The sequence below is a fragment of the Vanessa atalanta genome, chromosome 27 (assembly GCF_905147765.1).
Source record: "Vanessa atalanta chromosome 27, ilVanAtal1.2, whole genome shotgun sequence".
In the NCBI taxonomy this organism is placed as follows: Eukaryota; Metazoa; Arthropoda; class Insecta; order Lepidoptera; family Nymphalidae; genus Vanessa; species Vanessa atalanta.
In genome coordinates, this window is record NC_061897.1 from 40052 (window position 1) to 55557 (window position 15506).

The 15506-nt window shown below is 36.7% G+C and overlaps 1 protein-coding gene across 1 annotated transcript; it reads right to left on the reverse strand.

Moving 5' to 3' along the window:
* Positions 1 to 7272: 7272 nt before the first annotated feature.
* Positions 7273 to 15434, reverse strand: LOC125074230 (F-box/LRR-repeat protein 20). Its single transcript, XM_047685505.1, has 13 exons — positions 15249 to 15434; positions 12501 to 12614; positions 12032 to 12115; positions 11319 to 11426; positions 10962 to 11059; positions 10447 to 10513; positions 9857 to 9959; positions 8756 to 8841; positions 8436 to 8618; positions 8252 to 8353; positions 7977 to 8064; positions 7650 to 7774; positions 7273 to 7515 (listed from the first exon to the last, which is right to left on the reverse strand). Exons 1-13 carry the CDS (start codon positions 15276 to 15278, stop codon positions 7411 to 7413), a joined length of 1293 nt encoding a protein of 430 aa, XP_047541461.1. The 5' UTR covers positions 15279 to 15434; the 3' UTR covers positions 7273 to 7410.
* Between the last annotated feature and the right edge of the window lie 72 nt (positions 15435 to 15506).

The following is a 15506-nucleotide window of genomic DNA, read 5'->3' on the forward strand; positions in this document are numbered from 1 at the left end:
TATTTGTTTTATTTACAAACCTCAACACCTAAATACCTCATAAGTCATGAAGTCAATGATAGAGACGACATGATTATAATTTAGTTGATATTGATACACTAGGCGGGGTGTATCGATACGATACCAGTTGTGACATGAAATAAGTCATAAGACGTGAGTCTAACTGCCGATCCATATTTAATATGAGAGCCCATAAGAAAATTGTTCACAAATCCATCATTGTCGTTTTTCAATTAATTTTAATTTATAGAAATCTCATTAGCAAACAATACTACCTCATATTTTTTACCAAAAAGATTCGAGTAAAGAGTAAAAGAAATGGACGGATTAATTAACAATTGGAATTATTATGGGAAAATTCAAAATAATCTTTAGTCGAGTATGCTCTAGAGCCCTTATGCCTGATTAGCCGTTTTCACGACATTTTTGGAAGGGACTGTGAGCCAAATATTTATCAGTTACTCAAACAAAAAATACTTTACACAAGTTTAGTCCCTTTTGAAAAGAATGTTTAATAAAAATCCTCAATGAACGTTACTGATATTTGACAAATTATTTGTTAAAAAGTATATTTAGTTTAGGCTAGATGTACAAGCTATACGTCGTTAACCGAACAAATGCCTTGCAATTATATAGTTTAAGCCTTTGATTTTGTTCAAAATTACTTACCGACAGATAAATGTAACGTGTAAATTTTCATACCGCGCTGATCGCTGATAACACAGCTTTTTGCTACGTAAGCCTAAGACGTTTTGATCTAAAGTACTTATTTATTTTAAAGTATATTAAACTTTTTAAAAATAATGTTCTTATGACAATTTAACGACTACAAAAATGGAGGTCTTCAATTTAAATATATTTTGTATTATTATTTGTTCAGAACCAGGTGCCTCGCATTCATTGGGTACTTTAAATACCAGGTTCAATTAAAAAAACCCTAGTGTCTTTATTTTATTCATTTATGAGCTCATAGGTTAGTTGCCATTTATAATTAGAGTACCATTGTACTTACCTAAAGGATAATTTATTTATTTATAGAATTTTCTTATCATACAACATTTGGACTACAAGTTTTAACGACAAAAGTTTATAAAAAAATTACTAAAGAAATCGTAAGCGCCGTAAAATTTACGGTTACGATTTTAATATTTTCGGTTTACGGTTACGATTAATGAAATTTACGGTTACGATTTTAATATTTTCCTCAGTTTTTATTTATAATATATGACCAGTATTGAGATATGAACAGTGTGTATATACAATATATTATAATTATTTCAGTAATTTATTATGATTCGTATGGCATTTTATTTTCTATATATTTTAAAATAAACCCCATAAAAAATATCTACGAAATAAATAATTTATTAGTATCACGAAGCTTTTGTATCATTTGGCCCGACTATAGTAATTGTACACGCTCACAAGCTTAAAAAACTACTGAAACTTGGAAGAGGCAATTGGAAAAAGCGCTTTAAATGTAACTTTCCTCATATTACAATGAATTGGTCTTAAAAAACTGCGCATTTTATTATAAAATAAATGTAAGTAGTTTTATCAATATGAATTATTAAGTTATTAAAGATTAATCAGTCTATGAATCTTCGCCAGTTTGTTTTTATTTATTTATTTATTTTAGGTTGCTTTTTAACATCTAAGGTCGTCAGCGACCACAGTTATACAACAATTAATATTATATTTAATTATAGACATTAATTATTTTTTTATAAATTTGAAGGTTTTGCAAGCCGTACGATTCTTCGAATACAAGATGGAGAATTGTCAGGTCAAAGTTCCAAATTTACTTTTAACTTTGTTGGTTCTTGTAATTAAGTTGTTGTGAGTCATATCTGTTCCTAAGATACTTCGCATTGACGGTGTGAGGAATGGTTAATATTTCTTACAAATCAAATCAAATTATTCTTTATTCAAGTAGGCTCATAAAAGCACTTTTGAATCGTCGTCGTCAGTGTTAAATTAAATGTAAAGCTATCCTCGGTTCCGGTTCGAGTAGATTCCACCGAGAACAACCGAAGCAAGAAACTCAGTTATTACGCTTTTCCAGCATTTTAATTACAGGGTATGTCAGTAAATTGCAATCGAATATCAATATCCTGCCTCAAAATCAACAAATACTAAGTCCACGCTACTTTTCTTCAACATAAGCATGTATTGAGTAATATATCTTACTTATCAATGTTTTTTTAACTTTAATTTTTTCAATAGTCCAAGTTAAAAATAAGTGTGGAATCTTATTATAGAAACGAATACTGTACCCCCGGAAGGATGTATTGACTCGGAACGAGGTGTTTTCAAATAGATCTATATTATTGAAACCATATTTTGAAGCAACTGTAAGTCCAATCTATTAAAAACATCCCGAATGGAGTCTCGAGCTCCAAGAATATAAATATACTGGACTTTTGAAGATTTAATTGTTTAAGTATAAATAAAACAAAGTCTCACGTATAATAATGGTTTTAATGCTGTACGTCACACATGAAAATATTTGTCTATTTTTTTTAATATAACGTTTTTCGGTTACAATTACATAATAATTTTATATACATATACATTATATATATACACGTACATGAGAATATATGGGTGATAATTTATAATTACGTTTTAAAATCATGTTTAATTACATACTAGCGACATCTATCGGCTTTCAGCCTCTTAACAGTAAGTATTAGATCGCCGGGAGTGGGCTTATATAATTGGGTACATACATTTCTTTTAAGGAAATCACTGAAACTTTATACTTCAAAAATACTTTGATCATCTTCACTTCGTCTTTGTACATGCCGAACGGTCTATTGGAAAAACATTATTGTAGACATTTCCGTGCGTGTCTGAACTGACCATAAACATAAGTATTATCTGCTCGGAAACATCCTCTAAGCTTTTTCGAGCAAGCTGCTCAATTGGTAGATACACAAATTTCAGTATTTATTTATAAAGAATTTCTAGCGAAGGATATTTACTTACGAATACATTACATCATGCAAACATATTTAAAATATATCTGCTCCTTCAATTACTTGAGGTCAGATCAAGCATGTTAAATATTGACAGGGTGGTATTTGATTCATTAATATCATAATAATACGATTTATAAATACAATATATTTGTACCCGTGGTCACCGGTAGGGTGCACATGGTGTATCCGCAACACCATCTCATAGAGATATTAATACATTGTGGTGCATTGCGGCGAGGGATCGTACCCGAGCACATTTTATTTTAGTCTCATATTTGTTGTTTATATCAAGAGCACATCTAATGATGCGTAATGTGTAGAGACAGCAGAACTGCACAACAAAAACAAAATTGTATAACATACATTTAGATACTAACGGTTGTTATATATACTTTCAATAAATTATATATCTAATTATAGATTTATATATGTTAGCTAAAACCCGGTCGCTTTGCGCCTTTAAACATCATTTTAAACAAATATCACACGAGTACTGACGAATCGTACAAAGTTTCAACATAAACACAACCCTTTTTATTACTCTTGTCTGTCCGTCTGTCTGTCAGAGCCTATTTACATGTGAGTTCGGTTTTTATATACATATGGTACATTAACGTTAAAGTTTCAGTGATTTAATTTAATTACAAACACCAATCGTATTGGTTTATTACAGAGTATATAAATATTACAATTAGTTAAATAGTTTCTAGTGAACAATGAACACGCAAAGTGGTAACTTACATTAACTGGACGAAGGCAACGAAAATGCATCTCGGCTTACTTCTTTCAAAAGTATAATAATAATATATATGTAGTGCTACAATCTGAACGCTTTCTGAAAATACTTTAGACTGGCAACATTGTTCAACGTATTGTTCAATAATGGCAAAGATTCGTTCACTAATTTAATTCTATTTGTGTAAGCGTGTTACGTGACTCTTTGTTCCTTTTACTGAGACACACTATACTACCGTAGAAAATGTCTGCGTAAAGGATTGACTGTATGTAAAGTCAGACAGCACTTTCAGAAATAAAATTAAAGTAAAATAATCTGTGTAATTAGTCAAAACAACTTTGAAATAATTTTGTCGATGGTGTGGTCTGACTAAAGTGATAACTGAAACATTGCCATTTAAGGCTTGATATTTATAATAACCTTTTTAGTAATACTTATTTGTGTTGACCCAGAAAACTGCCTTGGAATCGGCTCGTATGAATTGTACTACAAAAATAAATATCACCTGCAGCGTCTGGCCCTAAAGCCAGTCTTGGATCATGCAATAGCCTCACAAATACCACTCTCTGGTCAGACAAAGCGATTATATGGCCCAGTGCCGTTCTATTCAGTCCGTAAAATGATAAAGGCGCAGTCCGCGAAGACGAACGTCTACAACACAACACCAATCGACATAGAAAGAGATAACAAATGGTTAAATAATCGTTTACTCTCACTTTATAATTCACGTTTAACTTGACAGCTGGTTAGATGTTTTGTGTTTCTAGACGTGCGTCAAACTGTCACTATTTGACAAGCGTCACCTGTCAAAGTTGTTAAATGCCGGCGCAGCCCGCGTAAATCAATGTTGCAGTCTTCGTAAGTTTGAATATCGATATTTGACCTCGAAAACTATACAATACAAGACGATAAAATCGATATAGGATAAATCGATAGTATCGTCAGTATCTTATGCCACTTCGTGAGCAACAGCGATACTATCGATACTATTGGTGGCTCCCTAATTATCGATATGCAAGGCTAGTAAATCGTAATTACAAAAGTTATCACGGACGCATAAAGTGCATTTCTAAGAACTTACTAAGTCGTTAGTGGTGAATTGTTGATTACCGACAACGTTAACAGCACCTGCTACCTCATCTAAAACATTTAATTTCGGAATCTGTCATAACCTTATTCATACTTTTTATTAGAACCGAACAATAATAAATAAAATGGAAGATAATTAAAAATATATGTATACATACATACTTAATATATTCCTGTTTCACCGTAATCCACACTCAATTTACAAATGAATCAAAGTCCACATCAGGCTCTATGTAACAACACGCCAGACAGAAAAAATATAACTCAACAGAAAAAAAAGAAGCGGGAAAAAATAAAATAAACAAAATAAAAAATATGCATTCTTTATTCGATGCAAGTCTTGTAAACATTATGTAAAATACATACATTATTGTAAAAATATATCCCAATGTCAGCAACTGACTGCCAATTAAAGTTATAACTTAGTTTTAAGACATCACATATAACAATATATTTTTGGTATTGTATATATCTATTTATAATGTACCACATTTTTAGTACAAATAAAGTACTTAGTGTAAAAAACATTTCAAATCAACGAGCTCTTAGCAAATAACACCCCCGCACACACTCCCACCCACTTATTGTCCAATTGCAAATTATAAATACATTATTCATAAATTAAAGTATTCTCTATTGGACAATTAAATATTCAGTTATTATCTGTTTTATAAGTATACGGCGACAAGTCCATGGAGATTGTGATCGGCAAAAAAGGAACAGCTTTTAAATAACCCACTGCTGGGCTGGTTCTTGCAAAATGCAACTTCGATGTGTATGTTGGTACAATAACTACCAAAAATCAGTTAAACTGTACTCTATGGTATGAGAGAGGCAATCAAATAGCAGCAAGGTATGACAAGAAATATACAGCACTCCATACACGGTCCCGTGAAGTGGAAAGTTACTTCTCTTGTTGTACATACACTGGCACTCACTCATGCCTCAGACACAACAATATATGAAGACTATTGATTTTTAGTGGCCGAATAATTCATTAATTTTCTAGATACTGGGCCACATCCTAAATCTCAATAGAAATTAAGCATATGAATTGTTTAAGTAGACATCCCATTGTTTAAGTAGACACATATCATCAACACTATATATTCCTGTTTCAACTTGAAGAGCCAGTGAGCCAGTGTAATTAAAGCTACAGAGGTCATAACATCATAGCTCTTTTATATCACAGTTACATAAAATTACATACTAATTTTTCAGTCAGATCATAAACTTTGAAACGCAAAAAGTTTTAATCAAAAGCGGTCAAGCATGACAACATGATACTCAAACGAACAATTGACATTTGTATAATTTACAAATGAAGACACCAGTGTTGAGTGGTACCACTTGAGTTGTACTTTCTCACGACACGCTCCATGACAACTTGCCACTGTATAGTGTATGGCTTTAAATACTATCACGATTCAGAAAACCCAAAAACTTAAATGTATATACATATATGTTAAAAGAAATTCAGAAAATAATTTTGTATTTTGTAATGTATATTTATAAGACGGATATTTTAGCTGATATATAATTCTCTTAATATACATTTATATATGTTACTATGAGCATAGCACTTATGCACTTTTTAAATAAAAATTGACCATTCAATAAATAATGACCACCTCAACGAAACGTATAAAGCGACGTGTAAAATTAAATTATTTAAAAAACATAAAACATAATTCGTTAAAATTAACAGTTAAGTTAGTAAATGACATATAACTATTGTTAAAAAAAAATGCTAATATTATTAGAACAATCTTATGTCTAATAATTCTACTTAGACCTCGGACCGACGAAATCGTTACATTTTGTAAACAATATTTTATATTCAGTTATTGAGGGCTTATGTTTCTGCAAACGGGCTGTTCCGCGCGACATTTTTACTGTGTAAAATGGGCATAAATATGATATAACCTCTCTTGGCTTGCTATGTGCCTGAAGCCGAAGAGTTTGGTAGAACAATGGTCAAATGATCGACCATCGATTGAGAGAGATCATATAGTATATAACATCAACCTCCCGCGGGGGAGGGTTAGCAATCACATCTAACGCGTGTGGAGAGCACAGAACAGCTAGTCGTGTTGTAGAATAAAAAAAACATTGTTCACATAACGGGACGCTTTCGCGGGAGGCATAAATAGCATAACGTCTAAACGATTACGTCCCGAGGAATTATTAAATAACTCACCTTGTATATTTTGTTTACATCGTAATATCGACAGCACTTGAATATCTTCAATACTATCCAAACAACACGGCGCTCTACCGATCAGACTGATTTCATTTTTTAATCGAGAACTACTTATGAGTTCTGCGTTAAGTCCCGTCTCCACACGGGTTCCTCGCGGCTCCCGGCAGAGACGGAGATGACAGAACGGACTGGATTCTTTCCAGAAGAATCGGTCCCGAGGTGAGGACTGTGGTCAGTGGTCTGTGACAGGAGGCTAACAGTTCGGGACAGTATCGAGGAGCCGTCGACAGAACGATATCGTCTCCGGCCCCAGACCTCACTAGTATCTATATTAAAGCATCGCAAATCGCGTCGGGCCGCCGCCTGGCGCCGCGCGGGGCGGGGGGCGGGGGGGGCGCTCAGATGATGTTGCAGCAGCGGCAGTAGCGCGGGCGCGGGCGCGCGGCGGCGGGCGGCGTGGCGGGCGCGAAGTACGCGTGCACGCGCACGCGCGGCAGGTGGCTCTGCGGGGGGCGGCGGGTTACGCGCGGTCACGGAGCCGGGCAGGGCGCCCGAGCCCCGTGACCGCGGCGAAAGCGTCTCTAGTGTCTCTCTAGCCGAGGCTCGCGACTCGGCGGACGGGCCGCGACGTACTCACCCTGAGTTTCCGGATGGCGTTCCTGGTGACCATCTGGCAGTCGTAGAGCTCGATGAGCTGCAGGTTGTGGCACGAGATCAGGTGCTCGAGCGCGCCGTCCGTGACCAGCGGACAGTTGTCGAGACCTGCGGGCGACCCTCCGTTACTTATATGTTTTCTATATAACTTAAAAATTGGGCAGTCTTCATTTTTGTGGCGCACTCGAACGGGGGTGGGGTGAGCTATGTCGATAAAAGTGTTCGAATAGAAGCTACAAACATACGTCCGGGATGAACGGATGTGAGAAATGTTTCATCAACCACAGGCACGAGTGACAACTGCACTCACCGAGGACGGAGAGGTGCTCGGCGGCGCAGGGCGACAGCGACAGCTGCTTGATGCCGTAGTCCGTGATCAGCTCGCAGTGCGACAGCGTCTGACACACACAAATTCGTATACAAGTATAAAACAACGCAGGAGACATTGGCATGAGACATTTTAACAATCCCTTGCATCCTCAACACGTCAATAACCTCGGCAACTCAGACTCGCACTTCAAAGGTCTCGCTCACCGATTTGAACACCAAATGTGACCAAAATTTGAAATAGATACATGTCGTTACCAGTTTCTCGAGTCGCGGACAGCCCATCGCGAGGTGGACGAGCGTCGCGTCCGTGATCAGCACGCACTCCTCCAGGTCCATCCGCTCCAGCATCCTACAACTCTGCAACGAGAGGCCGCACGTTCAATTCCCGTCCCGTAACGCTTCCACCCCTCCCATCCCCCTCCCAGCACCCGCGACGCACCCGCGCGAGCGCCTGGAAGCCGGCGTCGGTGAGCTGCGCGCACTGCGCCAGCTCCAGCGTGACGAGGTCGGGGCAGCGCGCCGCCAGCGCGCCCAGCGCCGCGTCCGACAGGCGCGCGCAGCCCGACACGCACAGCCGCCGCAGCGCGCCGCCCAGCCGGCTCACCGACTCGTCCGTCAGGCTCTGCGCCAGTTCGACGCTTTAGAGCGACTTGCGAACGACTCGTGAAAAGAGATTCGAGAGACTTGGCGAACGTTGGAGCCAATCAGGCCGATGAAGGTGACACAAAACTAATGACTACCGAGGTGTGCGGCACTCACGTCACAGCCCTGTACGTTGAGCACCTCCAGGTCCGGGCAGTACGTCGCCAGGCAGGACACCGCCTTGTCGTTCACGTTTTTGCATCCTGCGAAGGTGAAACGGGCATAGAGCGACAGAACAGGGGTGACCCGTTGGATACACAGAGAACGAGTGACAGATCTGAACCCAAGGACGGGTTCGAATCGAAACTTACTGAGATGCCACTTGCACAATAGGTGTCAATAACTCATATCGAGCAGAAGATTTAAAGATAATACTGTGAGAAAGCCTACGTAGGCCTTTTCATTAATAGAATAAAGTCTTCTGGAGTAACGTTAAAAATGGGTGTTCCGCAGGGATCAATTTTAGGTCCTCTTCTATTTCTAGTATATATAAGCACGAGACGTAAGGATAAGCTAAGACGATAAGACGAAAAGGCAATAAATCCTTCTTGGGGCAAGGTATCCGTTTCTAAAATAAAATTCCGCAAATATTTTTAACTTTGTTGATTCATAAATCATTTGTAAAAAGCATATTAATCAATACAGGATTCTATAGATGATAGAAATTCGCGAAGCTAATATTTGTTGTCTTCCAGGCAGTATATATTATATATTGTATTTGGACAACATAACTTTGTATTTTAAATGTGAAAACAGAGTAACTACTAAGTTTCTTGCTGGCTCTTCTGGGGAGAATCTGCATTCCAAACTGGTACCACCAGTTTGGAATGCAGCTTCAGTTAATATAGTTTGTAAAATGACAATTCAAAAGTGCTTGTAAAAATCTACTTGAATAAAGTATATTTTGATTTTAAGTAGTACCTTAAAAGAGAACTTTACTACCCAACAGTGGGATGTAAACGGTGCATAATTCCTTATACTAAATTACATAACCAACTTTATTTTGAACCTCGACACCTTATCTTTGTTCTTTTGATTTTGTTGTAAGTGTACCTATTGAAGCAAGGGACATAACATCTTAGACCTCAACACATAGAGTGGAGTCTGGAGGCTTATAAGAATACCTATTCGTAACGCTCTCAATGTTATTACAGTCTTCAGCTCGCTTGATCCGATCCGGATCGAGGCTGAACACCGACGTGACGTCATCATATTTACCTCTACATATAAAACTCTTCAGCTTGGGGCAGCCCCTCGCGAGCGCCTCCACTCCGTTCTCGGTGATCGATTGACACCAGGACACGTTCACGTGTGTTAAGAGCTGGAATGTTTATTGCAAATTACTGTCCAAGTGTTGAGAGTATTTATAAATAAGGCGCGTTATACTGTTGAATAATCTATGGTATAATTATGGAATCTTGAAAAGGGAGATATTTTAACGTCGTTTAAGTTGCTATCGAATCTTTGAGTTGTTGAGTGGAATAATGCAGTATTAAGATATATTATTCATGAACAAATAAAATTCCTCGGAGTTCATATTTATTCTTATTCGAAATTTATTACCATTAGATTTTTCATATCAAAATATACAATTCATGTAGATTGAATAATCACTTCATAGCAAATATAATGATAATAATTTAAGGACTTCACGTCAATAATTGTTATGTAAATAAAATTACATTCTGACGGCTGCCCCTCATGTCAAAAGTAAAGCTACCAGCCGCTCTATAAACATGCTTTTGACGGCAATATTTCTTCGAACACCACTATCTATGGTCGAAAGTATAACAGATAACGTCACTCACCGGACAGCCGTCCGACAGCGCCTTCAGCGATATGTCAGTGATACTTGGACACGAGTCGAGGTTTATCCTGGAAGCAAATAACACTCATATTGACTGCGATACTATATGTGGTGTTATCACTTGGTAGGAGGGGTTTGTTCAAGTCCGTCTAGATAGGTACCACCCACCCATCACAAACTCTAACGCTAAGCAGTACTAACTTGGAATAATTGTGCTCCGGTTGGAAAGGTGCGTCAATGTAACTATAGGCACAAGAACAACATCTTATCATCTTGTTATCATCATTATGTTAATTCAACGTCAAAGATTATTGGAATGGTCTATAAGTAGGCAATAAGCTAAAAAATGTGCAGCAGAAATGGCCTATCTATTAGCAATATTTTCGACTAGGATATTTTCAAAGGGAGCAGATGGGGGGGGGGGTGCCTGTATATATTGACGGATAACGGAATGGTGTGATATGATGTGTTGTAATAGAAAGCGCATCGAATACCAATGTAACGGAACCAGCGTACTTTTGTAGCTTGCTGCACTTCCGGCCGAGCGCCTGGCACGACACGTCCGTCAGCTTCTTGCACTTGTTCAGGTTTAGGTCTTCGATGTTCGGGCACGACTGAAAGTGTCATTAAACACATTAAATCCAGAGATTAGCGACCTTCCTTCATAAGTATTAAACATGAGGGAGTCTGCCTGTGTAAAGTGGAAAACTCCTACGTGGCAGGCCTAAGGCCAGTAGTGTGTCCTACACCTTCTCTTTCAAACAGAAAGAGTGACTTTCGTGTTTATAATATTAGCTTAGATTTAAAATTTTACCGAATTGGATCGTGCGGTTGACTGTTGTTATAATGTGTATAACTACAAGATGTCAGAACCTGCGCAAGAGTCTTGATGGAACCGTCGGCGATGCTCTCACAGCCGCGCAGCGACAGCTGGCGCAGGAACCCGCCGCAGCGGTGAGAGATGTTCTCTATTACCGGACCCTGGCATAAGAACGATACAAAATATGTAATATAGGCAAATGGGTCACCTGGCGATAACTGACTACCGCTGCTGTGAACACGACCATTGAACCCAGTACTACAGGACCAGTGGCGTAGCTAGGTGGGTAAGGGCCCCGGTGCATAGAAAAAAAAATCGGGCCCTCACCCCCTCTTTAACGTATATTGGCATTCAAAATTATAGATAGTATTAAGAATGGGATACAGGATACAGTGAGTTGAACATATCATTAGTACGTTAAATCCATACTTCATCTCTATTCAAAGCTCTTTTCATAGCTTAGGTTAGAGGGCCCCCAGACCTCAGGGGCCCTGGTGCACTGCACCACCTGACCCTACGATAGCTACGCCACTGTATAGGACCCGTAGCCTTATAAGCTAGCTACTAGTGTTGGGAACTAGAATGACCCCAGGATACAAGATCGAATCAGAGATTTTCACATAGCTAGCTAAGCCGACAATTGACACTTTTCTGAGGATTGTTGTTTTTACTTCGACAATAAATAAATAAATAATGTTTCAGTATTTAAAAATAAATTGAATGATTTTACAAATTTAGTTTTAATAAACTAAATAGAACGAAATACCTCGACATCCCTTTGAAAGTCGAACAAGTCTATCCTCTGCCAGTTGGAGCCGTCCAGTGCGAGAATGTTCCATAGTTTTGACACCTTTAATAAAATATATTACCATATAACATTTATATGGAGACTGGCAGCAATTAAACATTATTCTCATTAACGTAATGTTATTAATCTTTAGAATAAGAATAGATTAAAATCTTCCAACTTCGTCCACAGAAGTGGATATCATGGACAATTGTTCCGTCCTTAAGCAAAACGAGTTATTTTTGTGTGTGAAGTGAGAAAACATCTAAAACTTCCATTAGTGATGATGAGTTCAATACATAAAACTTAGTCACACACTTAGCATGACAAGATACTAGTCTAATAGTCTTGTAGCTTCACGTTGTTCAAACGACCTCTGTTGCATTAATCTAGAATAAGTTTCTCTGTTAGTGAGCTGTAGTCTGGTTCTCCGTTTATGTCCACTCACCTGAGCGCACCTACAAAGCGAAACGACGTCCAAATACGAGAGTATCCTCAGCAGTAATTCCTTCGGCAGCTTTTTGTTTATGTGGTTTTCGTCATCGCTCGAAAATCGAGCAATCTGTAACAGAAATAGCAACATTTCTTAAGCTGATCGTCGTGATATTAAACTAAGACTGGAAATTGCTGTATCTCTTATACATATATCGTACACCGCAATAAAACGATAAAAGCCGCGCATAAAAGAATACACATAATTTTACAAAGTAATATAATATTTGCGTATTCGTTTATTACCTGTTTTTAAAGCAATATAAAAATCTATTAATATGCAAAGTTAAAAACATCTGTGAGATTCAACGAATAAAACGTATACCTTTCGCCGGGATTGCCTTTGATCATTTCTCATTGAAATAAAACTAGTTTTTAACGGATTTAATCGCGTATATTAATTATTTTAACATCCCGACGTTTCGAGCACTTTGCAGTGTTCGTGGTCACGTGGTCCTTGTGTTCCACAAGGATCTATATTAGGTCCTCTTTTATTTTTAGTATACGTAAATGATCTTCCTATTACGTTAAAGGTATTTATGATATTCTATTGTTTGTTGCCGATAATCAATTACTTTTTTAAATAGATAAGAAAAAATTGAACTGTAACGACGTAAGCAACGCATTATATGACATCACACAATTACAAATATATTTTTTAGTTTCGAACAAACAATAATCGTTGTTTATCTTACTTATTGTAAGCGAGCGAATTATAAAGCTATAACTGATAAAGATTTTATAAAATTCAGTATTCATTCACTTCATTGAATCCTTATTTATCATACTAAACAAAAACACTCAGCGTCGCAGAACACGCAGTTGAAAAAGGTCAGATTACAAACTGATATATCACTGTTCGATTAGCATATTTGTATTTATTTTATAGTAATAGCAAACGGCGCATTACGCTACCCTGATAGCATTATAGACACCGTAACTATTTAACCCACTAAAAAAACAGTCCGGACTATTTATTATATTGGGGCTCTGAACTACTTTCGGAATGGTTTCAATGAATAAAGGATCAACTGCAATTGCGTCACAATATGCTTACAAACAGTGTTGTGTAGATTCACAATAGTTTCTTAATAGTATCGGCGACAATCATTGTGTAAACATGAGAAATGATAATGTTGTCTTAGATTTTCGCGATTATTACACATTGAAATAAAACTAGTTTTTAACGGATTTAATCGCGTATATTAATTATTTTAACATCCCGACGTTTCGAGCACTTTGCAGTGTTCATGGTCACGGGCAGACAGGGTCAGGGATGTTAAAATAATTAATATACGCGATTAAATCCGTTAAAAAACTAGTTTTATTTCAATGTGTAATAATCGCGAAAATCTAAGACAACATTAGAGACAAGAATGGTTGATACTTTGTTAATGATAAATTTTAATGTGTTCCTTTATTATTATAAATTATTATAGAGCACCAGGTATTCTGAGAAAGGAGCCTTAAATACAAAGAAGATAAATATATTTTACAAACATAAAATACTTAATACAAATAGCATCTTACAAAAACATTTAAGTGATCTAATTAATTCATAAATCCTACATGAAATACAATTAAGTAAAAAAAATTGAAAACTCCTTGAAAGCAGTTTTGTTCTGATTTATAAGTATAGGGAATGGCATACGGGCAGATACCTCTATTAAAAGAGGCAACCAGTCGGAGACAACCACAAAAATATGTAAAGCAATAACACATTACTACCCTACTCATGGAAACAAGTTTCTTGAGAAGTTTGTTTGCAACAAAATAAACCATGCTAGTCAAGGCAACTTAGTGGACATGTGTGGCAGAATAAAATCAACACGTGCAGATTTCCTCGCTGTTTTTCTTTACAACTGAGCAAGCATATTAAGGACATGAAAGTACATCATCTTTGGCTTACATTGATGTTCTATGCAAAATATGTACTAAGTAATTTAAATGCAGATTAATATAGCAGTAATAAAGTGCAAGACAAATAGTCTCTTTCTGTGTTTTAGTATGTTGTGTTTAATAATCCTATCTAAATAAATATATTCACCCATCTGAGATCTCGATAAGTAACTCTAATATCTTAATTTTAATAGTGTTTTTGGAGCTCAAATATGATGTTGACATATTATAACATGAGAATAAACACTGATTGTTTACATATGATATATCATAAACTATCAAAAGCTAAAGTAATTATTGATAATTAATAACAGTAATGACCACTTATAGTAATTCTATATGTCTGTTTATTTATTAAAAGAGATAATTAATCCTTTTTTTAAGTGCATGGGAATTATTTCAACAATAGGGTTAAGATAACGAAATAATTTTAGCATTTCGCCTACATAACGGTATCTAAACGTTACGGAGTTTATTGAACTTAGGTCATTACACTTACGACAAAATATCAATTAGACTTAATTGATTAATGCGGTTATTTTAAAACGAAAACTAATTGATTAGCGCATAAAATAACAATTGTAATGAAATAATAATGTTCAAAAATAGATCTCACTTGTTTAACACGGCGATCTAAATATATTTGGTAATCAGTTCTGAACGTGCGATTAATGGTTAATAGATGAAATTTAAAACGCACTAGAGAACAAAGGATTCGCTGCGTCTGTACATACGATGTCAGCTGTTTTTGATCATATCATATGAAAACACAAACAAAGTGCTGTCGTAAGGATCGATTGCTCACCTCAAATTTATTCCTTCCGGAATAAGTCATACTCGGGAACGGCGTCACCTTAGCCACAGTGTTGAATTTTATTCACACTCTTATTATAAATTTTAAACACTAGCGAAATATCGCACAAACAAATATGGAGGACTTTTTGATTTTTCGCCGACCGACTAGGTGCGCGGTATAGGTACTTCGCTGTTGCACTTGCCGTGCGTTCTGAAATTTCATCGTCAAACACCTTTCGTATGTATATTTAATCTGTCCAAAAATGAT